The 25304-nt window shown below is 37.4% G+C and overlaps 2 protein-coding genes across 2 annotated transcripts; both read left to right on the plus strand.

The window, feature by feature from the left end:
* Window positions 1–8822: 8822 nt before the first annotated feature.
* LOC141596211 (protein MEI2-like 5) lies at window positions 8823–16174 on the plus strand. The gene is made up of 13 exons (XM_074416313.1): window positions 8823–9336; window positions 10631–10675; window positions 10767–10901; window positions 10986–11458; window positions 11937–12095; window positions 12184–12300; window positions 12390–12541; window positions 13236–13324; window positions 13569–14526; window positions 14805–14889; window positions 14973–15041; window positions 15163–15342; window positions 15681–16174. The coding sequence occupies exons 2-13, from the start codon at window positions 10645–10647 to the stop codon at window positions 15816–15818; spliced, it is 2586 nt and encodes an 861-aa protein (XP_074272414.1). The 5' UTR covers window positions 8823–9336; window positions 10631–10644; the 3' UTR covers window positions 15819–16174.
* Window positions 16175–17308: 1134 nt separating this feature from the next.
* On the plus strand, window positions 17309–25198 carry LOC141596212 (uncharacterized). The gene is made up of 13 exons (XM_074416314.1): window positions 17309–17503; window positions 18569–18690; window positions 18910–18948; window positions 19109–19201; window positions 19310–19426; window positions 19597–19692; window positions 21157–21270; window positions 22507–22560; window positions 22995–23042; window positions 23823–23973; window positions 24119–24284; window positions 24515–24584; window positions 24720–25198. The coding sequence occupies exons 1-13, from the start codon at window positions 17494–17496 to the stop codon at window positions 25014–25016; spliced, it is 1377 nt and encodes a 458-aa protein (XP_074272415.1). The 5' UTR covers window positions 17309–17493; the 3' UTR covers window positions 25017–25198.
* The last annotated feature ends 106 nt before the right edge of the window (window positions 25199–25304 follow it).

A 25304-nucleotide genomic window follows, 5' to 3' on the forward strand; every position in this document is an offset into this window, starting at 1 on the left:
ATAAGTTTTGTCGTTGGGAAGTTTTCGAAACCGTTTAGGCTGATGTTGTTATTTGGGATTCGAGTACTTGGCGTTTCCTTCTTGTCTAATTCCCTTCTCCCTTGACCATAAGTGTTACTGTTCGTACCTCGCTTTCCTTGCTTCATCATACTCCTCCTTTAATTTTGATGTTGATAACCTATAAAACCCTATCTTTTACATCCTTGTTGATTTGACTTTGAACCTTGCCCTGTGAAATTCATCATAGCTCTTTTGATTAGTTAGGTTTGAATCCTCTTGACATACTTGTATTTATGATACCTAAGTTCTTCTCTTTTCGTTCAATTTCTAAACGTTTCAAGCTATCATTTTGGGTTCATTGTTAAAAATTTCTATTACTCTTACAAAACTTTACCTATTTTAAAAAGGTTTGAAACTGGAAAAAAAAAAATTGATCTAGTTCCCTATTTGTTCTTCGGGTATAAACTCATTTATCATGATTTTAATTGCTAAACCCGAGATTTCTTTAAATTTTATCCGATTTCTGTTAACTTGGATCTATTTATGATTTCTTTGACAAAGTTTAATATCATATTTTCAGGAACTTGACTCCTTATTGACTTTAAAAGTGAAACCTCTATTTCTATTTTGGCTTTTGCAAAAGAAAATTAGAGTGGACCGCCTTTTTCTTTTGATTTTAACGTTGACCGGATGTTAGAACTCGTTATTTGAGACGTTTAATAACTTGTTCTACGCTTGTCGGCGAATGATTTTTGTTTTAAATTTGTCTTTGACTTGGAAAGTAAGCGTTCTTGTGTGCACGACAAGAGCAATTTCGTTCCATGAATGAGACTTATACTTTTGAAAACTCTTCATTTATATTTTTGAAAGCACTTCGATTTTGATTTATACAAATGATTTGCCTTTCGACTTGGTTCTGTCGGAAAATTTTAGTTGAAGCTTTTGAAAAAAATTTTAATTCTTACGATAAGTAACCTTTAAAATGTTTTGGTTACCGATTACAATTCCAGTTTTTTTTTTTTTTACAACCTTTCATTTCTACTTTCAAGTTTCGAGGACGAAACTTTTTAAAAGATGAGGTGATTGTAACACCCGCGAATTTCCCATTTTGACACTTAAAATTTATTAAACCGTTTGATTTCTTTATTTTATATTTTTGAATTATTCAGTTTAAATAATTTTATTTCAAATACAATTTGTATAAAAGTAATATTTTAAAGCTCATTTATATAGAAATACGTATTATTAAATTATATTCGTGAGGCATAATTTATGTAAGAATAAATGCATACATATTTTTGGTCGGATAATAATAGTGACAGTAATAATAATAATTCGCGTCTTAATTTCCGTCTAGTTATAGACCGTCACATTTCTACTTGTGAGATTAACCTTTCCCGACCTATCCCGTATCGACAACACATTTCTCAAATTTAACATCCAACTAAAATATTAATTTTGGACCCACTCACACTCTCACCTTATGCTGACCAATCACAACCCGTTTCCTCTAATCACCCCTTCCTTTTAGCTCTCACCTGAAAAACAACAAAAGTCCCTGCATCACGAAATAAGCGAAAAACCAGATCTCCAAAACACCATTTTTGGCCGAGCTACAAACCACGATTTCGCCTTCATTTCTGCACCATTCTTCTCAATTTTTGTACCATTCTCTTCCCCTTTCCTTCCTCCTCCTTTCAAGGTAAGAAAGTCTTATTTTTGTGGTGATTTCAGTTTGACCCGTCTCATGAAAGTTTTGATTTTTAGCTCTTCTATCTCGTTTTCTTTCCTCAAGTTGAAGAAACTGAAGACCTGGTGGGAGGCTCGTACTTTTTAGACGTTTTCCTCGGAGTTTTGAAACGCAAAAAGGTAACGGTGATAGGTTACTCGACATTATGTCAAGATTTCGTGTTTATGTGAATCGTCTATTTCATATGTATGTTTGTATGTTGTTTATCTTGCTCCCTGATTATGTTTACCTGAGGAAAAATCGAGTCTTTAGCTCCATGGTTATTTAATTGTATAAGATGGTTGTTGTTGTGGTAAAATGGTCGGAAATGGATGGTTTCGTATTGCGTTTTCGGGACTGTTTTTAGTCATAAAAATGGTGATTCAAGGACTGTTTTGGAGTACCATCCTTAGTCCGGGTTGAGTAGTGTTTTGGGCAGTCGAAATAGAGGGATTAAAAGCTGAAATTAAGACGGATACATGTTGAATTTTTGGGGATGGGTTGTATGCATTTTTAGGACGGAAATTGGGACTGGTTTTGAGTCAGTTTTGCGGGTACTTTGGGCTGTTTTGGGACGAGTGTGTGAGGACCAAGCTCAGGTTATTTCGACTTTGTTCTTGGATAGAAATGGACTGTTATGACACGATTTTTCTGGTTGGGACTCGGACTGTTATGCACGGGTTTTAGGTATAAATGCGGGCTGTTTTGAGACGGAAGATGAGGCGTTTATAGGTGCTGTACACAACTGCTTTAACACCCCATCTTGATAGTGTTTGCAGCTTGTTTTGGTAGCTGTTTGCAGCTTGCTTGGGTCTGGTTGTGGCGGGTTGCGTGGTCAGTTTTTTTGGGCTTGTTATGGACTGTTTTAGCGGCCTGCTCTTTGGCCTTTTGGCACGGATTTTGAGTAGAAGCAGGGGTTGTCCACTTTGCCCGTTTTGCAAGTTGGCCACGGCCTGAGTAGTGGCACACGGCTGGTCTAGGCAATGGGGGGCGCACTGAGCGTATTTAGCGTGCTGGCGATGGTCGCGATGGTTCGGCCATGGCCTCCCTGGCCCTAGCCTAAGCCGGCCCGAGCAAAGTGGCTAAGGCTGGGCGGTTGTGGCCCTAGTCACGTGTAGAGGTATGACCATGGTTGAGCCGTGGCCTAGCCTCATGTTGCGTGCTTTGTTGAGTCGGTTTATATTCGTGTTCGATTTATTTAAATCCCGCCTCGTGAGTTATAAAGCGTAATTCGTTGAATATCATCCTTTATTATATATTCCTCACATGTTTTATAAGTGTGTACTTCGTTCATTAATCCTCTCATTTCTATGTGGAACGCCATGTTTTCATCTTAAAATGAGTCCAATTTAATTACTTATACTTTACAAGTAATAAATGGTTTATCTTACAGTTGAGTCATTTAGAATTAAGTTATTGTTTTGCTTATTATAAATGGTTCATTTCCGTTTACTTGCATTTTTTATTCAAGTGACAAGTAATTAAGAAATAAGTTCCTAATTCACGCTTATTAGTATAAATTGGCATGGAATAATTTACTTGGTTCATTAATTGCTCATTTCTCCTATTTTTCTCATCCCAAGTTCATTCATGTCATTTTGTGTATTGATTTGGTTGAGTCGTATTCTTGTAGAAATGCCATATTACCATCGTGTGTGCTTGACATACTTTTCGCCCTGCTTGTGCTGTTCTGGCAAGTACGGGTTTGACCTACTTGTGTTCTGGCAAGTACGGATTTGGCCTACTTGTCTTTGTTCGCAAGTACGGCTTTTGGGCCACTTGTCTTTGTCTTTGGCAAGTGAGTCTTATCTTAGTCTTTCCGCCACTTTCGTGCTGTTCTGGCGATTGGGGTACTCGGTCTTCTTAGTAGTCGAGTCTTGGGTGCGTGTTGTGCTGGCGCACGTCGAATCGGGATGTACACCCGAGAATCTGCAGATTTAGACTAGGACCGTATTATTATCGTAGTCCTACCCGGGGAAATTATAGTCTAAGAGTGATAAATGTCTTGCATTATTTGGATGGTTACTTTGGTCATATCTCCTTGAAATACGTGCTCGTGGCTAAGTGGCCGTGTCTGTTTTCTTGTCTTTTATATTATTTAATTGTCTCACATGAATAGTCTAACCGTTATCATGTTAATGTTGATTTATCTTATTCCATCTCATTTAATCACCATGCTTAAACTTAAACTTGATATCCATATTTTTGTAAGAGTCTTCTTATGACTTACCTGTTTTAGTTCTTTGTTATGTTCGTTTTGACATTTTGTGGTTGGGAGAACCTTGAGTTACTCCCCATCGATCGTGGCTTTCATGTTTACATGAATGACAGGTTTGTGAAGATGCATTTCTGGGGTTTAGACGTGTGAGCTAGCGAGCACCTTGGACTAGTAGTTGGTTTATTAGGATTGGTTAGACTCACCTTTTATTGTATTGTCATTCGAGGGATATATTTTCCCTCACCTTGACTATCACGTTTGTATAATTTAATCTTTTTTTCCGCATTCTTTATTTGTGTTTTATGAACCCGCGCTCTAAATTTTAAAAGTTTTGAAAATTTCCTAATTTTCGCTTGAATTTATAACTTATATTTTCCGCTTTATCGCGGGGGTTCACAGGTCGTTACTCAGTAAAGCGGGTAAGGAGGTGCTTATTAAGGCTGTAGCCCAAGCTATACCTACTTATGCGATGAGTGTTTTTCGAATTCCGGCTAATTTCTGTGATGAGATGAGGTCGCTTGTTTCGCGTTTCTGGTGGGGGACTGATAACGGTAGGAGGAAGATTCCTTGGGTGGCTTGGAAGAAGCTTTGTTTGCCTAAGGGTAGAGGGGGATTGGGTTTTCGTGATTATGTGAAGTTTAATGATGCAATGTTAGGGAAGCAAGCTTGGCGGTTACTCACGGATGAGAGGAGCTTGATGACGCGGTTGCTTAAAAGTAAGTATTTTCCTTCTACTTCTTTTCTCGAAGCAACGTTGGGCAATAACCCGAGTTACTCCTGGAGAAGTATTTATGAAGCTCGGTCGGTGTTAGGTGTGGGGCTGCGGCGTAGGGTTGGGGATGGGGTGTCTACTTTGGTCTGGCGGGATCCGTGGGTGGCAGGAACGCATTCGGGAAAGATTATTTCGCCGCGGGGAGGGGCTGATCCGGGGTTACAAGTGGTGGATCTTCTGGTGGAGGGGAGTAGGGAATGGAATGCGGCATTGGTAAGGGAGTTGTTTCTTCCGTTTGAGGCTGAGCGTATTCTTAAAATGAGGGTGTGTGAGCAATTGTCTCCAGATGTGTGGTGTTGGGTTGGAGAGCGTGATGGGTCTTACTCTGTTCGCTCGGCGTATAGGCTTCTGGTCAAGCAAGAGGGGGAGTCGGAAGGAGCGTCGAGTTACTCTTCTGATGGGTGGCTTTGGAATAAAATTTGGAAGGCTCCAGTCTTACCTAGGATCAAAGTATTTTTTTGGCAGCTGTGTAATGAGGCCATTGCTACTAGAGGCAATATTTCATTGAGAATGGGGTCGGTTGCAGGGGAGTGTGTGCGGTGTGGGGATTGTGTGGAATCTTGTTTACATGTAGTTCGTGAGTGTGGGTGGGTTGGGGGTGTCTGGGATGCCCTGGATCTCGATTTGCCATCAAGCTCGGGTTATGCAAGGGTAAGGGATTGGGTGGAGGTTGCTATGAGGGAGTTGGAGGTGGAAGAGCAGACGGAATTTATGACTGGTTGCTGGGCTATTTGGGAGAGGAGGAATAAGGCTATTTTCGAAGATGGAGAGTGGAGAGCTGATTTGGTTGTAAGAAGGGTGCGGGATTTAATTTGTGAGATGGCGAATAGTGGAGATTTGGGGGAGGGGAGGGCTCGTGGTGTGGTGGAGGCCGTAGGAGGTTGGAAGAGGCCGTTGGGTGAGGTGATGAAGGTGAATATTGATGCCGCTGTGAGGGCTGGTGTGGGTGTCGGGTTTGGTGCTGTGTGTCGGGATGAGAGGGGGGAGGTAGCATGGTGTGCGGTCGAGCAATAGATGGTAGAAATGGATCCGACTGAAGCTGAAGCAGCTGCTATTCTATATGGTCTGAAGGAGGCGAGACGAAGGAATATTTCAAAAGTTATCTTGGAGGGCGATTGTTTGACAGTTATCCGCGATCTTCAGAAGCAACGGAAGGGTCGTAGTAGTATTTATTTAATTTATAATGACATTTACGCTTTGTGTGATTTTTTCGATTCTATTTCGTTTAATTGGGTGCGTAGGGATATTAATAAGGTCGCTCATGAGCTGGCTCATTTGAGGCCATGGACATTAGGTTCTCGTAGGTGGTTGGATTCCTTTCCGTTGGAGATTGCTGATGTAGTTGGTATTGATTCTATTAATAGTACTACTTAAACCTTCGGGTTTAATTCAAAAAAAAAAAAAAAATCAAATATTACTAAAAAAAAAAAAAAAAAAACTACTCCCTCCTATTCAGCCTGTAGTTCCTCTTTTCCTTTTTTCATACTAGTTGGGTTTTGTTATCTCTTTCCTTATATGTGACCCAAATTCAATTTCATGTGGGTTAGTATGTTTTGTGTGGTTTAAATTCATTTTATTAATTTTTGTGCAAGAAGAAAGGAGGACAACAGGCTGAATAGGAGGGAGTACAACATATCTAAATAAGGTTTCGATCCATAACTTTGTTGAGCCCGAGATCGGCTCAGGTCAAGCTCGACTCAAGCCCAAATTGGTTTCATCGAACTTGGTCCGAGATTCCAACGAGCCGATTTTGAGACAGTCATCACGGTGTAAAACCGAAACTCTGATTCAATTCCCTAAATATTTAACACAAACTAGGTTAGACCCGTGCATTAAATGCACGTCAATGCATTAGTTGTTCATTTTTCCCGTCAACGTATTTTGCTTTGAGAAATAAAAAGTTGAAACTGAAAATTAATTAAGAGAATTGAGTAGCATGTTGAAATGTTTTTTTTGAAAAAGAACATATTTTTACACCGCAATGCTAATGATTCCAATTTATAAATTTTCTCAATTTGTTGTCTCGAAAGTAATTAAAATGATTTATAATTCTGTATTATACCTAGTATGAGTCAAATTATTCTCAAATAATAACATCAGTCAAATATTTAGTAATTCATAGTTTCATACAAATTTTTTTTGATATTTAAATTAAAAGATTATAGATTAGTGTTAGTAAAAAAAATATAATTTGATGGAAATATTAATTTTAATAATAATTTAATGAAATAAATTATTATAATTATTAGCTTCCTTACTTAGTTAATATATAGGGGGTGTTTGCTAAACAGTAGATTGGTGAATTTTCAACATATTCAAGCCTTTTAGCATGTTTGACTCATCAATTTACTAATTTACGTGTTTGGTAAATGGCATTTTGAAACAGTAGATTGAACTTCAATCTACTGTTTTCCAATATGCTGCTCCATCCAGCATATTCACATTAGTAGATTGGGAAAATTGATTCTGTCAACCATCTTCATATAGATACAACAATCTATTAACCTAAACCCGCTAATTGAAACATACTAGTCAAACCTGTTAATCCAATCTGTCATTTATAATCTGCTTGACCAATTTGTTTTTGCTATTATTAACCTGTTGAGTACCAAACAGGGCCATACATAATTGCTATTAACTGCCTTATTTAGAATGATGCTTTTTGGAGGGGAAATTTGTGAGAATGCCTATTCATTTAGTAGATAGGGGATTCTCCTTATAGACGGAAGATATAGTTATAGATGAGTCAAATATCCACCCACTTTAAGCATAAGACAAGCAACACTTGCATGATGATGCCCAAAAATATCACCACTTTAAATATATTTGACACGTCTTTCACTTTAGACGGATATATCTGTCTATAGTAAGACTAATTGAATATCTAATTTCATGTTTATGTGATCGTGTCTATATCCATGTCCATATGCATATCCATTTCCAAATACAAAGATTTTTAACCTAACAATTTCACAAATCATGATCGACACAAAGTTGGATAATTATAATTCCGTACTTGATGACATAATATTAATTAATATACCAAGGATGTCTTAGTGTAGTGGTTAAGACGGAGGTATTGTGAATGATAGGCCCCAGGGTTCAATCCCCTCCCCTTATCAGAATGCGACTATGCTTGTGACGTTCATGTGAGAAAAAAAATAAAATAATATTAATTAATATAATTAATTTAAAAACATATTTTATTTATGAAAGTAACAGCACTAAGAAATAAACAAATTATTGTTTTTTTTTTCATGAAAAAAAAGTCCAATCCGGACACCAAACCCTATTTAAATGGAGTTAATATCCCCACTACTACCTCTTCTCAACTCCCTCTTTCTGCATCAATCATTTTTCCTTCTCTTGACTCCACTTGTCCTCCTCCAATCATACAATTGGTCTCCCTTGTGACGGGTTACCATTTGTGGCGGATATTTTGTGAGTTAAAATGGTAACAAAATGGGTTAGTGGAGAGAGGGGACCACATGAATAGTGTTGCAGAGAGAGAAAAAGTGGGTACTTTGTGAGGTAAAATGGTATCCGTCACTCAAGAGTGACGGATATGTGCCGTCACAAACAAGAATTTGTGCCAATCATACTTCACGAGACTTTTTTCCCATTTAAATAGATTACATTAAATATTACGCAAATCGTAAGTCTCTCTTAAAACGACAATATCTAACTTAGATGAATATATGTATAAAAAACTTTTGATTAATCATATGCATCGTTCTTTTATCTCATCTACCATACTTATCCCATTTAAAATTTAAGACGAATATTATCGAGTCAAACAAGAATTTGTGTTACACTAAAAAATAGATGATGTTATAAACTAAAAAGAGATAAAAATTAATAAAATTAATTATTGTTATGAACGGTTTCTTAAAGTAATTTGGTTAACAGTTCACTTAAGATGATCTCTTATCGAGTCAGAGTTTGCTGAATACTCCGATTATCCAGAACTGTTAATACTCGGGTTTCCAATATCACGTCAAAGTTTGCGAGGTATGCTTGGGTTAAGAAATACATGCTTTCACTAGTTTTTATGCTTAAGTTAAATCGATTTTACTAATTTTTCAAAACAGGTAATCGACATTTATGGGCTTAATCATTTATTTTTGGATGAGGAGAACTCGCAACCGCTACCTTTCACTTTCCGATATAATTTTTCCATTACAATTATCGACTACGGGTTCAATCATTAAATCCCAAAATTTTTATATAAACAACACAAATCAAATCAAATTCTAGCAAGAGAAGCAATCCAAATTAGAGTACCACCCAAAAACACACAATTTAATTTTTAATTTAATTCACTCTCTTCCAAAAACTTATTCTGTTTCTTCACGTCTCTCTCTATCTCTCTCTTATCATTTTTAATTATTATTTTAATTATAATTATTTTTATAATTTTTCTCGTTCTCATCTTCTCTCTCTTATATATTTGTATATATAACAAAATAAAATTAAAAGATCAGCAGTTTATTTCATAGAGTTTCGTGTTGTTAATGTTAATGTTGTTTTGTTTGCATGTTTAATGCTCTTTCCAACTTTTTTTGTCTTGGTGTTTTACTGAGTTCATCAGCTTCCGAGTCCGTTGACTCGTTTTGGGTATTAATTCTCTCTTTTTAGTTTTAATTACCTTCATTTATGCTTGCATTTTTCTGGGTTTTTCTTAATTATTGATTTTATTAATGTTAATTATAAGTTTTAATTTAATAAGTGTTCACACAAATGCATAATTAGACACCCTTTTTTGGGTTTTGCTTGAATTTAGGTTAAATTTTAGTTTTTCAATTTGATTTTTAGTTAGTAAAGTTGAATTAGTTATGTGGGTATTTGTTATTTTTGTAAATTAGGGTGAAAAATTGGTTCTTTTGATGAAAATTGATGGTTATAAGGTATGATCCTTGGTGGGTTGATGATTGGATTATGTAAAATTATGTAAAATGTGATCAAGAATTATAAAGTTATGAACTTTGTGTGATTCTCACAACCCCCTTTCGTTTTTAACATCATTTGAATCGGGTGTGAGTCGTGTCAGAAGCTTGTGACCGTCACAAGTAAGATTTTGTGTTGTGTTTAAGGTCTAAGGAGTGTTAGTTGAGAAGAGTTGAGGGCCAGTTGTCCTTCCTTTGAAGTGAGAAACTTGTTTTAGCTGGAAGGTTTTTAGGTTAAGTTAACTTGTTTGACTTTTGCAGCATGGTTTACTTCCCTCACATGGTGTCTATTGCTTCAAGTTTTAGTCTTTTGTTAATTGGTTTTTATTTGTGTCATATTAGAGGAGTTTGCTCATATGATCAGGAAATAAACTATAACTTCGTTGCGATAACATAACATATATTGTTCATCCTGATTCTTGTGTTGTGCATTATTTTAAGTTTTATGGGTATGTGACTTGTATTAAATTATAAGTTTTCCTTGCTTTTTACTCAATTGTGTTAATGTTATCACCCTACATTTGATATGCAAGTTACCCATGATTGGAATATGCTTTTGCATGTGTGGTAGTTGGTGTTGTAATTGATCTTTTGATCACCTGTTTGTAGCGGCCAACCTTGATATACTCACAACTCACCTATGATTGAGAAATATGGATGGTGAATTGCGGATTGCACTTGAATTTCGAGTTCTTTCTTTATTTTGTCAAAGTTGTAACTGATGTATGATAAACTGAACAAATTTGGGTTGGTTGGTTGAGTAACTGAACCATGATTTAGTTTTCTTTGTCGGTATGATCTCTACACAAGAAACCCTTGATCATTGTGGGAGCTTACTATAATTATGTGTAATTTCTGTAATGATAATGTGTTGATTGAACTCTAAATTCTGATTACTATATTTGGTGCACTTATCTATGTGTAGGCTATTTGTTTCCTTTCTAATTACGGTTCTTGCTTGGCAGAGACTACTACTGAGATGGGTCAGCGTGCTGAAGATTCCATCTTAGGTAATATTCTGGTAATCTGAGTCTGCCTTGAAGTCTTAAACGAAATAGCGACACCTATTTAACTCTTTCAATTTGTGGATAATTTTGCCAGGACCTTGGAATTTGTTGGGTAAATCAAGAGAAACAGGAACTAGTCCATGGAATATTCAACGGTCGTCTGTATATCATACCTCGACCGATGCTTCCTTATTTTCTAGCTCGTTGCCTGTTCTGCCTCATGAAAAGCGTAAACTACGATATTAACTTTTCTCTTATGTTGTATGGAGGTCTTATTTTTTCCCCTGGTATAAAGTTTTACACTGACATGCAGTGATCATGAATGATTCTGGGAATGGACGCCAAACTGTTGATGATGGTGCAGCAAGCTTGGATAAGGGTGACCCAGATATTGAGGGAAATGATATCCTCGATGATGACATTTTAAATCGCACATTTGGATTTGTTCTACCTGGTGATGAAGATGAGCTTTTTGCTGATATAGCTAATGATTATGAATTTGCCGCGCTAACTAGCCAAGTTGATGATATGGAGGAGAATGATTTTTTTGGTAACCTGGGAGGTATGGAGATGGAAAATGATTTTCAAGACAACTTGAGCTTAGGTATGGCAAAGGTCAGCCTCTCTGATGGCATGACTGGCAATGGGATGATTGCTTTTGGTGCTCCGAATGGTGTAGGAACAGTTGCAGGAGAACATCCATATGGGGAGCACCCATCCCGAACTCTGTTTGTTCGTAATATTAACAGTAATGTTGAGGACTCTGAGCTGAAGAGTCTTTTTGAGGTATTTAAGATGCACCTTGAGTTTTAATGCTTCATATTAAGTACGAGCAAGTCTTAATCCTGTTACTATTGCCGTGGATAGAATGGTCGTGTCCTTGTCATGTTATTTCTGCATAATCGTATAATGGTAGTGTGGGATGCCTTTTCTTTATTTCTTCCATTATATCTTGGGAGGTGGAAATCAAGTTGGGAAAGCTGAATGTTCTTTTCCAGGAGGTTTAAGCTTAGTTTATTAAGGCGATAGCTGCAGTGAGGAAACGAGGACCCATGGTGACAAGGGCATGGCACGAGGGAAAGGCGTGTGCCTGATAGACATGAGGCACACCATTTTAGCACGCAAATTTGTATTTTCAAAATATTTTCTGCAACAAAACACTTGAGTTATTCCAGCTCTTTTATCTTATAAAGTGTTTTCTTCACTTTCATCGAGCACAACCATTTGCATTATTTAATCACTACCCGCCTCTGTGTTGTTGCAGCAATATGGTGACATCCGAACTCTGTATACAGCGTGCAAGCATAGAGGCTTTGTGATGATATCCTATTATGATATCCGTGATGCCAGATCAGCCATGCGAGCACTACAAAACAAGCCGCTTCGGCGAAGAAAACTTGACATACACTTTTCTATTCCTAAGGTTCTATGACCAACTTTTCTGGGTCTCTTTCATCCGATAAGTCTATTGCTGGTACCATTATTCACGCCCTCTTCATTGACATGTTCAGGACAATCCATCAGAGAAGGACATTAATCAGGGAACATTGGTGGTCTTTAATTTGGATCCATCTGTTACAAACGAGGATCTGCGTCAAATATTTGGGGCTTATGGGGAGGTTAAAGAGGTACTTTTATTTTGTGTTCTTTGTTTTTTGTGCGCTTGGATTCTATGGGTTGCTTACAATGTTATTATTATTTTTTTCCTGCAATACAGATTAGGGAGACCCCGCATAAGAAGCACCACAAGTTTATTGAGTTTTATGATGTCAGAGCGGCAGAAGCCGCACTCAGGGCATTGAACAGAAGCGACATAGCAGGCAAACGTATAAAGCTGGAACCTAGCCGCCCTGGTGGAACGCGCAGAAAGTGAGCACTTCTCAACACCGCTCTTCCCCCCCATCTCTTTTATGCTTTGGAGAGTTGTTTTGTTGACTTGTTTTTGTTTTCGCAGTGTTTTAGCCCTTAAAATGGTTTAAATTTCAGTCAATGCATGAAAGTTTTTTTTTTTTTATTTTTTTTTTCTGCCTACTGAGCGGATATAATCTATATGTAAAGGATCTTGTGAAAATAACTGTGACCGATTCTGTTGGTAGTTGGCCAATTGTTGATTAGTACTTAGTAGTTCAGTACGGCAACTAATGCATTGCCGAGAGATGCCTCAGTTCAATCTATATCTTTCTGCCTACTTTAACACAAGTGTCTGGTGGTCTGATTTATAGTTTCAATCTTTTTCTACAGCTACGCCTTTTATGTTTATCTGTTGGAAACTCTAAGAGGTCCTTGTATTAGGCTATTAACATAGTGAAAATATTGACTTTATGGTTCTTTCTTTATGAGCTGCTATGTTCAGACCCTTTGCCCGTCTCCTTAAATTTGTTTCCGTTTGTCTGGACGGTTTCCCGTTCTATCGCCTTTTAGTTATTAGTGTGTTATTACTCCTGAAAATTTATTTCTAGGAGCTGAAAATCTGTAATTTGTTACTGTGTTTAATTTGGGTGTTAGCTGAAGTCTTTTATTTATATTCTTGAATAAAGATTCTGATTTTAGTTAATGGTGCCAGCTTATTGCTGCAACTTAATCAAGATGTTGATCATGAGGAATCTCGTTTCCAGCATCACGTTGGTTCCCCCATAGCCAGCTCCCCTCCTGGTAACGTCTAGTTTAACTGGCCTTTCATACTTTGATCGTCCTCTTTTACTTATCTAGATTCGCTACATTTTTAAATCGCACCAGTTTTTAAGAAAAAGACATGTGAAAAGGGTATCCAAAACTGAATAGACTAATGGAGAGACTAGAGAGTACCATGTTCTTTTAGTTAATTGATTATTCTCTCGAGCTTTTATTAATGCAATTGCTGTGATGACGGGGATTAAATATTGGCTGTCCATTACAGGCAATTGGATGCAATTTGGTAGCCCCGTTGAGCATAATAGCCCAATGCACTCTCTGAGCAGATCTCCTGGGTTTAGGACAATGAGCCCTACAACCAATAACCATCTTTCAGGATTGGCATCAATTCTGCATTCTCAACCATCTAGCTCACCGAGGCTTGCACCTATTGGCAAAGATCTTGGAAGAGGTGGCCATATTGAACATATGTTTGGCGGTTCAAACCCTGAGAAAAGATCTAGTTTACAGCATCCTCATTCGTTTCCCGAGCTGAATTTAGCTGGCCAGTTATCTGGCACCATTTCATCTTTTGGCGCATCATCATCTAATGGGTCCACCGTTGAGACATTGTCTGGGCCCCAGTTCCTTTGGGGAAGCCCAACCACAAATTCAGAGAAGATAAAGTCCGCTGCTTGGCAAACACACTCAGTGGGGAATCCCCAGATGTCAAACGGGCCCCGCCATGGCTTTCCATTTGCAAATCGACATGGGCCCTATCTAAACCCATCCCAACATCATCAGCACCATGTTGGATCTGCTCCATCTGGTATTCACCATCTGGAAAGGCACTTTGGTTTCTTCCCAGAATCACCCGAGACGTCATATATGAATCGCGGTGGTTATGGAGGTGTTAGTTTAGGTCCAAGCAGTGGTGGTGGGCCTGGTGGCAATTACATGATGAATGTTGGTCCTCGAGCTTTATTACATGCTGGAATTCCAGGAAACATGCCCGATAGCAGCTCTCCTAGTTTCAGAATGATGTCATCACCAAGGCATAGTCCCGTATTTCTTGGAAACGGTCCATATCCCGGGCTACTTGAATCTGATCGTAGCCGCAGTCGACGGATGGAAAGTAATTCAAATCAGGTTGATGCCAAGAAACAATTTCTGCTGGATTTGGACAAGATTGCTGCTGGTGAAGATAACAGGACTACATTAATGATCAAGAATATACCCAACAAGTAAGGATAACGGGATTCGAAAAACCCTTGGGAAATTTCTACTGTAATTGCAGACATTAAAAATGATCTCTCTTTTTCATAGTGAATTTCTCTCATTGCTTTTTCGATGCAAGTGGCCGCCTTTATGACCAATGTGGGACATTCACGTCCTACTCTTCGAGGTTGACGTCGGGTGATAGTCAATGACTTTCACTTCCCTCATACGAAAGGATGAGCTATCATATTTGCCGTCTCCCAATAACCAATTCAACTAATCAGTTTCTTTCCTGTACATTCAGGTATACTTCAAAGATGTTGCTATCTGCTATTGACGAAAACCACAAGGGAACTTATGATTTCCTTTATTTACCTATAGATTTCAAGGTAACTTGTTGACAAGATGGAATCAAGTTTTCTCAGTTTCATCTATAGCTAACTAATTACGTGAGATTGTATCTATTATGCAGAATAAGTGTAACGTGGGTTACGCGTTTATAAATATGCTGTCTCCTGCACATATCATCCCATTTTACGAGGTTCGGACTTCCAACTGAGATTGTTTTGTAGCTAGTTTTCTACATTATGCTCAATCCCAAGGATTCTGGTTTTTTTTGTTTCAGTATCTTACTGACCTAAACTGTTTTCTTGTGATAAAAGGCATTTAACGGAAAGAAGTGGGAAAAGTTCAATAGTGAAAAAGTTGCTTCCCTGGCTTATGCTCGTATTCAGGGAAGGTCAGCCCTCATCGCGCACTTCCAAAACTCTAGTTTAATGAATGAAGATAAGCGATGTCGGCCTATATTGTTCCACTCTGAGAGTACTGAAGATGGTGAGCAGGTGCGTTTTTTTTGTCTGCCTTTCAAGCTGAAATCTTCTTACATGACGTGGCACACTCTTGTCAAAGTGTTAAGCTTCACATCTCGACCTTTACTCGCAACTTCTTGGCTATGTTATTGACTTTACTATATATCACCTCGGGTACCCATGTCCGGCCGGTTCTCTACACTCTGTCTCATTTGGACACTTCATTTCATTAGAACAAAAATATATACATTTAGTTTCTGAAAATTTCGATGAGTCCACAATCCTCGGAAACTTGGCCACAATCCTCGTAATTTCCTTTTCCGTAGTTAATAGGTTTTGTAAAGTGAAGAATCTGTCATTTCCACGTGCAGATCGTTCAAGAGCATCTTCCTTCTTTGGGTTCGAACAATCAGATATGTCAAAATAATGGGTCTGATTCCGGCGAATCATCCGGAAACAACGGAAAAGATGGTCTTGAGGAAAAACTCGGCCAGGTTCTGTTCGAGTAAATAACTGAGCCCAACTGTAATGAGGCTACCAAATCTTTACTAACTTTGGCGAAAATTGTACTGTGTTTTGGATCCGGACTCATCTTTTTGCTTGAAAGCTCTGGAGCCAACGGGCAGCGACTTTCTGCCCCTTGTTTTTTCTTTTCATTTTCATGTCGTTCGCTAATTTTCTTCATTTTGTGTTGGATAAAGATGTGCACATATGGTAGTCATGGCTCGAACGACATATGGTTCAAGTGTATAATTTGGAGGTTAAGGTGTTGGGTACTCTTGATACAAGTCTTGTACAGTGGACAAGAACCATTGTCATGGAACTGTTAAAACTACTAATATATCATATATTCATGTTTGAAACATTTCCGCTTCTCGTTCATTTTCTTTTCTGATGGATCTAACACTAACAATGGTACTCTGCGGTGACTTTGTCGTCTGTATTGATGTAATTTAATGCTTTTTTTTTTCCGGATATTTGTGTAGCACATTACCCTGTAACATCGGTGTTGCTTTTTAGCAGTCGCTTGGCTCTTAGTCTAAAAGCGCTCTACCCGTCTTTCAGGCTTCAAGGTTTTATAGTTAAATGGTTAAACGGGCACTGGTTTATTCAGCCTGTTGTCTTGGAGAATCATGTTAAGCATTTCTCCGTTTGGTCGAGTGCTTAGGCCAGGCCAGCCCAGCCCAGGTCACATTACTCCCTCCGTTCTGATCGCCTTAAAAGATGACAAATGAGTACAAGATTCAATCAAAATTTTGCTGTTTCGTGGGGCGGGAGTGTATTTCACTTAAAGCTAAACAAATAATTGGGACGAAAGAATATTCCGTAGTTAGGTCATATTCAAAAAGTGCAACAAACTGATCGGGCATGCAGTTTACGGATTGGGTAAATTCGGTTTTATAATCGGAACATTCACTCTTCGTTAAATTTTCTTTTCAAAATTTGTGCATTGGTTTTCAATGTTTTTCATCTCTAGCCTCACTAAGGTGTTGTTTGGCTTAGTTTATTTGAAATAGCTTTTACTTTGTAGAATGAGTTTTTTCGTAAACTACTTTTTAAAAAAGTTGTGGTTGTTTGGCCAAACTTTTGTAAAAGTAGTGTCTTAACAAATTGATGTGTTTGACCTACTACTATTTTTTAGTTTTTTTTTTTTAGTTTCAATAATCCTACGAGTTTTTCGGAGAAGTAGAAGCAGAAGCATCAATTTGTGCTTCTATTTCTAGTAGCTTTTTATTAACTTCTGACTTTTCAAAAGTAGTTTTTTATATCCCTAAATTATAGTGTTTGACCCTGCTTCTACTTTTACAATTAAAAAAGCATTTAGAAAGCTTGACCAAACACCCCCTTAATCTCATATAAGACCGTCATATATAAACATAATACAAAACGGATTAATTAATAAAAATATACTGACGCGTTTCGATGAAAAATGAGTTATTATAATAAACTGTTATTACAAGCTTGGTCGGTTAGACCGTGTCATAGAGAATTTGTATTCGTGCTTCGTGCGTACGTTACCTTTTCGGACCTCGACTTTTCCCTCCAATAATTAGTCATCTCTAACCCTAATTTATTAATCCCCAATTCAATTTTTCAATTTTGCTAATTTCACCGACGATCACAGCTTACTTTCGTCGCCGATGAGCTTTCACTTTGATTTAATTCGTCATCGATCATCTTTGAATGAATCCAGGTATAATTTTTCTCAATTTTCACTACATAAATTGTACTTAAATTCAATCATTTCTATGAATCAATGTTGATAATGTAGGTTTAATTTGATTGTTTTTGCTGCATTTTTTTTTTGCATTTCTTGGTGAAATTAGGGTTGATGTAGTGCAATTATATTGTGGAGAAGTGATCTATTTCCGTTTTCGGGTGTATTAGCGAATACTACTCTGCATAAGCTACTCGTGTCTATGTTTGGGGATAGTAATAGTTCCGTTTTCTCGTATATTTTGATCAAAATGCCAGAAAAAAATGCCAGAAAAGGTAGAGTAATAATTTTGAAAAAAAAATTTTGAAAGGTAAGGAGAGTAGTGATATTCGAAAAACTTCATTTAAAAGGTAGTAAATTTTAGTTTACGCCCTGTATAGACTATCGGCGTATGTATCTTTCACGATGTAGTGGTAGGACTGTGTGATTGTGGTGTATTGTATGAAGGGTAGTTTTAGAAAATGGATATGGATGAAAGAGTTGGGACGCGTCTTCACGTGTAATATAGTACTCAGTCTGGTCTAAAAGATTATTTAGACTTTAGTTTGGCACAAGTTTTTACTAGTAGAGAGGGTGTGCGAGTGGACGGAAAGGAGGGAGTGTTATTATTTTCTGATGCCTTATTTACAAAGTGGAGCTTGAGGGAACTATAGTTTTGGAAAGTTCATTACTAGCATTTGGTAACTTGGAAGAATTGGGCGAATGAGATATAGTATGTAAAGTTAAATCGATAAAGATGATTTTTTTCGTAACAATTGCAGATAGAATAGTGATTGTCTCACCATATGGTGTTACCACTCCCCCTTTCTCCATTTCAATGTTTAGTATAACTAACTATGTACACCAAATATCCCCCCCTCCCCCAATGGAAATAGTATTAATTCATTGTAGAGTAAGTTTTGTTACAAATAATTAGGATAATCACATTGATACGACAGAAATTTTATAGGAGAAATCAGAAACATAAAATCTTACCCATCTACAATAGATTATGTCTGGTACACCCATGGCTAATGCTACTTGTATTATGTGCATGATTAGGTGCAAACAGTAGAGAAGAGGCTCTTCTTTATTCACCCGAGAGCAATGAAATGAGGGGTGTTAGGACTCCACTAGGCAGCACAATAATGATGCCATCACCAACATTCTTGATGAGATTTAAGGTGATTACTTCATTTAACATGTTTAAGTTGCTTATTTGTTGTTTCGTCTCTTTCGTTTACTGTGAAGGATAAATGCATGATTGCATGATGTTTATGTTGTTTTCACATCATATTGTTCGTATCTGCTGCCGTCAGTTATGTTGATGTGTTTTGAGGATATCACTCAATTGCTTACATTTATGTCTATTCATTATTTGCTACTGACTGGTTTATGTATAGGTGGTGCTGTTCATTATTTGGGGCTTGTGCTGTTGCAAGGTCAATTCCTCTTCCTCATCTTTCCTCTTGTGATCTCTTCTATCTTTAAGTTTAGTTTATTTTCGTGGCTTTTTAGTGGATAGACCCCGCATTTGATTGAAGAAAACCCCAGTGATTGTATGAGAGATTGACTTATGGTTAAAATTTATTTGGCTGACAGATTGGATGGGATTCTGTTATGCGAATGAGTTCAGATCTGAGAGATCTTTTTTTGTACGAGGCATTTTTGTACTACAATCCGCTGCTCCTTATGGTTAGTGGGACCAAGTTGTGTTTATTTGTCACAATGTTTATTCTTACATTCAATTTTACATGAAATATGTTATGTGCCAGCTGATAGTTTTTGTAATGTTTCCTGCAGACTTTGATGGTATGGCTTTGGGGAATAAATTTATGGGTATTTTCGCAGGCTAATGTCCCTTACACTAAAATTTTTGATCTTGATCAAAATCATTTAACTCATGGAGAGATATGGAAGGTAATGAATGTGGTTTTAATTTTAAGGACTTTCTCGATAAATGCTGGTTTCCTCCAGTTATTTAGTGCTTCTTGTTAGTTCTGATATTCTGTGGGTTTCTGCATACCATGTTTCCTTATTATTTATTATTTTGGTTTTTTGAGTTGTTCACCGTAGTGTCATTGATGCAGTGTGCCACCTGGATGACCATTGTAGTTCCGACCAGCATGACAGCCTATCTCTATCTGTATTCGGACGGAGAAGTAGGACTGGCTGCATCTCAACCAGTGTAATAGATCCTCCTTTACTTTATATTTGTGCTAATTATCTCCATTATCAATTTGCATCCCTTTATTTGTAAACCTTTGTTTTCCATTTCCGATGAATCAAAGACTCATTATTCTTTAGTTTTTGGGTTAATATGGAATATAGTAAAACAACTCACTAAATTAGTTGCACTTCTTAGGGTGAGATTATCAGTCAGACTATCCCAAGTCTTAAGACTCTGCCTCATTAGCTTCTCACTAACTTTTTATTATTTCTTTATTGTTCAGACCCATCTCAGACTCACCTCAGACTTTATACATTATCCGTCAGACTCACCTCAGACTCTACTTTTCCACTCTACTTTATTTTTTTTAACAAAAAGAAAGGACACATGTTGCCCACCCATTAGGGTGAGATTATCAGTAAGACCCTCCCAAGTCTTAAGACTCTGCCACATCAGCTTTCCACTAACTTTTATTATTTCTTTATTGTTCAGACTCGCCTCAGACTCACTTCAGACTTTATACATTATCCGTCAGACTCACCTCACACTCTACTTTTTCACTTTACTTCTTTTTTTACAAAATAGAAAATGACACATGGGAGCCACTCATTGGATAATTTTCTTTCAAGGTGGGGTCAAGACTCACCCAAAGTCTTAAGTTGAGTCTTGGATTTCCAAGACTCAACTTAAGACTTTGTTAAGACTTTTGTAGATTATTGGTAGTCTTGGGTGAGTCTTGTCTTAAAATTTACCAAAGTCTTGTCTCAAGACTACCAATAATCTTACCCTTAGATAATTTTTCTTTAAGGTGGGGTCAAGACTCATCCAAAGTCTTAAGTTGAGTCTTGGATTTCTAAGACTCAACTTAAGACTTTGTTAAGACTTTGTCAAGATTAAGGTAGATTATTGGTAGTCTTGAGTGAGTCTTGTCTCAAGACTTGCCAAAATCTTATCTCAAGACTACCAATAATCTTACCCTTACCCTTATGATTGCAAAGTAGCAGTATTTGATGCAATTATTCACTCAGTTTCTATTTTGGAGGGAAGGAAGGAGGGAGGGAGGGAAGGGAATAGTATAGTTTGTCTGCATGTCGTTAAAACCGAGGCAGCTAAAGCTGAACAAAGATAAATAAACATGATTACTAAGGTCCTGGAACACCAGGCCCCAAGCAACAGCTATCGGTTTCTATATCTCCATAATTGAGTTCTCCTTGAAGGTATAAGAACAGCAGAACAAAATTTAGTTACCTTGTTGAGATCTGGTGTTTGACATTTCTGTTAATGTGTATTTGTCCTTTGTTTCAGCCTAAAAAGTATTCCCTATTATCCTTTCTCTGAGTAATCCTTCACAGTTTCCATACTGGGCACGTTGCTTGTTTAGTGATAATTGATCACATCTTTCGTATATTGGCTGCATTTTAATTTTGAAACAGTTTATTGGCAACACAATACTGATAGTTGAGTGTGCATGGCTTTGCAGGTTTTTCTTTATGTAGCTGTGATCACGCTCTTGATATTCCCATTTGATATTTTCTACCTATCATCGCGGTACTATTTGTTGAGAACTCTTTGGAGGATAGTTCTTCCTCTACAGGCAAGTAAGCTTTTGCTTGATTCATAAAGTAATGGTTATATGTAAGGAGTATGGTCTAGTTGGTCTCTTGCTCTCTCTCAACACATATATGAGAAGATTATGTTCACAAATCAAGTGAGAAGGGTTTCTTAGGGTGCGAAATGGGAAGTCTAAATACGGACTATTAGTTTTAATGGTTAAGGTGGTCCTGTTTTTTGGGGGTATGTAGATTGTAGAATGGCTGTTAAACTCTAGCAACACACTAACACTGTTTTATCACCCCCCTCATAAATTTTAAGCTAAAACTGAGGAGTTTTGCCAATTATACTTGTTTTCTGGTGGCTGAAAATCTGTTTGTAATTTTGTATCATAACATTTATTGCTTTTGTGTAAATTTAAAAGGAACAAGAAAACGCGCGCTTCCGTTTTCGATTATTAGCCAGTCATCAAATTCCTGCTTCTAGTTTCTTACAGATTTCTTTAAAATCATTGGGTAAATATTTGTGCGGGAATAGTTAGTTCCCCCCTCCTCGGTTGAACACCAGGAATCTGTTTCGATTTCAAATAGAATCGGAAATTCAATTTTCTTTGTTTCTGGATTATGACTAAATAAAGCAAAATTACTAGACTAACCAACCTGGCTACGCTTCTTTTTATTGTAAAATAGTCGTCATTCCATGCAATTATCGAAGCAATTTTCATTATGGGTCATCTTGAAACAACCTATATATGTCAACGACACGACCGGCGTACATTTGATCCCCCTTACCCCCCCCCCCCCCCCCCCCCCCCCCCCCCCCCCCCCCCCCACTTTGAGGCCTTGAGGCAATGGTGTAATGTTTGTTGTTTTAACACCTTGAACCAATTAGCATATTTGTGTAGATTTTGTGCTTATGCTTCACATTTCTTGTTTTAATATTTCAAAATAACTTTCTTCTCTTCTAGAGTTATATGGCTTTGCAATCAATATATCTCACCCTTCTCTTACCACGTTTGGTGGAAGACTCACCCGGTGATTGTTGTCTCACCAACCCAGAACCTACATTATACTGTTTAGTGTAAGAGAGGATTCCCTGTGGATTAGCTGTTAGGTTCTAGGAAAGTTTACTAGAGGCCGAGTTCCACTGATAGCTGGTAATCTAGTTCTCTTTTGGCTGCTTTTAACAAGAGCTAAACTTATTTATTTATTTATTTATGCTTACAAATGGTATGATTTATCTTTGTTTTTGTGAATGATGTAGCTTCTTGTTTATGCAGGCTATAACTTTTTCTGACTTCTTTTTGGCAGATATTTTGACATCCATGTCCAAGGTATTTTTATCTTATGCTCTTATAGGCTATTTGAACATTGACATTCCATTACGCTGTATATTTTGTAGATGAATTCTGCCCCTGGATTTCTGAAAAGAACGTTCACACTCTCCAGATGTTTCTTTCTGTGGCTTTCTCTTTTGACCCTTTTGGTTTCCTTATCTAGTTATATTAAAGATGCTAGAGTTTAGGGTCATGGACTCTTGGGAAGTTGGGCATATCTACTTGAATGGTCAATACTATAGTTCTTTTGCTGTGGATACGAGTAGTAATTTGTAATATCTGAGCTGATTCTAATATAGAATTTGTAAATTTTCGCTTTTAGATTTCTCATGTTAAACAAGGACGGTGGGCCTTATTGATTTTACTTTTTATGGTCATCTGCTATTCTGCTTAGACATACTTATTAAGTGCATTTTGACTTATTTCTGCAGGTATTGTCTGATTTGGAGCGCTCAGTCTGCCGCATGGTCCATCGACAGGTTGATTTTTGTCTCTCTCACTCTTCCATGTCTCATTATGACATCCGTGCCATAAGAAATGAAGAATGAAATTTGAGAAGCGATAAAAAAAATTGATATCACGACGTTGGCAATTTGACAAATGCACAATGATATATGCAAAACTTTTTGTATCACGACTTTATTCCCACATTTCTGTCTCTTTATGGTGTTTCTCGGTCAGTCGGTCATCTTGCAAATATTTGTCTGATGATGAATTACACAACTGAGATTTTGATCTGTTAATTTCTTGCAGTACAAGTGTCTAACTTTGGAACATGACTTTCCTCACTTTAGATACTTGCAGAATGATCCTGAAATCAGTTATATGGTCATTCTGCTTTGTGGGGGTAGAATAGTTCTTTTTTGGTGCTTCTTGTAGGAGATTACCAGGTCAAGGATTTTGACTTACAAATTTATGGGATGTAGTAGATGTGCTTTCAGGATCATTTGTTGAAATACGTAAAATATGATTAGAACACCATTTTAAAAAAAAAATATATTATGGACTGCTGTTATGTACTTCGAATAATTGACACGAACATTATCCAGTTAACAATTGTGGAAACTTGGAATATATAGAGCAAACTAGAGAAAGGGTCTCCCACCTTCCTCTAGAAACTTGAAACAAACCCTAAAAGAAGAAAGAAACCCTTTTCCGTTCTAACTTATGGTGGTCTTTTACCAGTTAAAATCATTTAGCTTAGCTGTGTAACAAGATTTCACCGAATTTGAACTGCGGGTTTATCCTTGTCTGCACAGGTCGCTACTATTGCTTGGTTTGAAGCTGATTCCGTGTGTGGAAGCCACTCTCTAGCGATTCCTCTGGTTCTTGTTCTACCATATTTTTTTCGACTTTTTCAATGCCTCCGGCTTTACAAGGACACTAGAGAGAAGTCAAGCCTCCTGAATGGTTAGATGACTTGGCTATGGTATCTTTTTACGGGTCTCTCTAATTTTTTCAATGTGCTGTACTGTGGCCTTTTCATGTTGTGCTTGTTATGTTTTAACTACAAACCCTTAGCATGATAATTTTGTTTCCCTCGTGTCTTTTGCAGCTCTAAAGTACTCGACAGCTGTGCCTGTTATCTTCCTTTCAGCACTCAAATATCACGTATTCCCTGACATGTGGACAAACATATACCGACCACTCTGGCTGCTCTCATGTGTTTTGAACTCAACGTACTCCTTTTATTGGGACGTCGCACGAGATTGGGACTTGAGGTAATATGGATGACATAGGAGTATAATTTTGATTTGGGGATCGTGACGCTACTTATTCTACCACCCTTTGCCTAGCACGGATGCCGGTCTCCTTCGTCCTGTAGATATCTAGGCATCTAGTCATCATAAATTAATTAGGCAGGACATGGATGTTATAGGAGTATAGTTTTATGACACTGATTCTTATGATTACACGCTCATATTTACTCTTCATATGCTGAATAATGCAGTTGTTTCACTCGGATATTCAAATTTGGGAAGCCTCATATTTGCTCACATCTTCTTCACGGAAGAAAATGGGTACCATATTTATTCTCTATTGCTGTTTTTCTTGCTCTTTTAAGTTATTGCAGGTTTCTGAAGTTTAGATACTCTTAGGGATTTAGATTTCAATTTTGCGAAAATAAATCAATCTAACATGCTGTGGATTTCCAGGTCTATTGCTGGGTGATTGGAAGCAACTTGATTTTACGATGCACATGGACATACAAGCTTTCTGCTCATCTTCGACATAACTATATAACTGTATTTGCAATCACTGCGCTGGAAATTTTTCGCAGATTTCAATGGGTTTTCTTCCGTGTTGAAAATGAGTGGAATAAAATGAGTGCTAAAACGCATATTCAACTATCAGAGAGTGATACTGGAGGCGAGGATGCTATACTGCTCGACTCTGGTAACCATAATGTATATAATGTACTGGACACGAATGTTTCTACACATGTTTACTGACACTACTTACGGTCATGAGATATGCCATCTCGATGTAATTTTTACACATTCTTTATAAACTGCATTTCTAATTGTTCAACTTTGTAACATTCACAACTCGAAAAAAATCAAACTGTTGTAACATTTTTTTTTTGTTCCAAAACTGTTGTAACATTTTGATTGTAAGGAATTGCTACTTTGTACGAGTTTGCTCCGGCAGTTTTCTTTACCAATGCAGTCAAAGATTTCCTATTTTTTTTTGGTTGAATTAGGATATGATAAAGCAAAATGACTCGCTAAATTTGATGC

The sequence above is a fragment of the Silene latifolia genome, chromosome 8 (genome assembly GCF_048544455.1).
Source record: "Silene latifolia isolate original U9 population chromosome 8, ASM4854445v1, whole genome shotgun sequence".
Lineage (NCBI taxonomy): Eukaryota > Viridiplantae > Streptophyta > Magnoliopsida > Caryophyllales > Caryophyllaceae > Silene > Silene latifolia.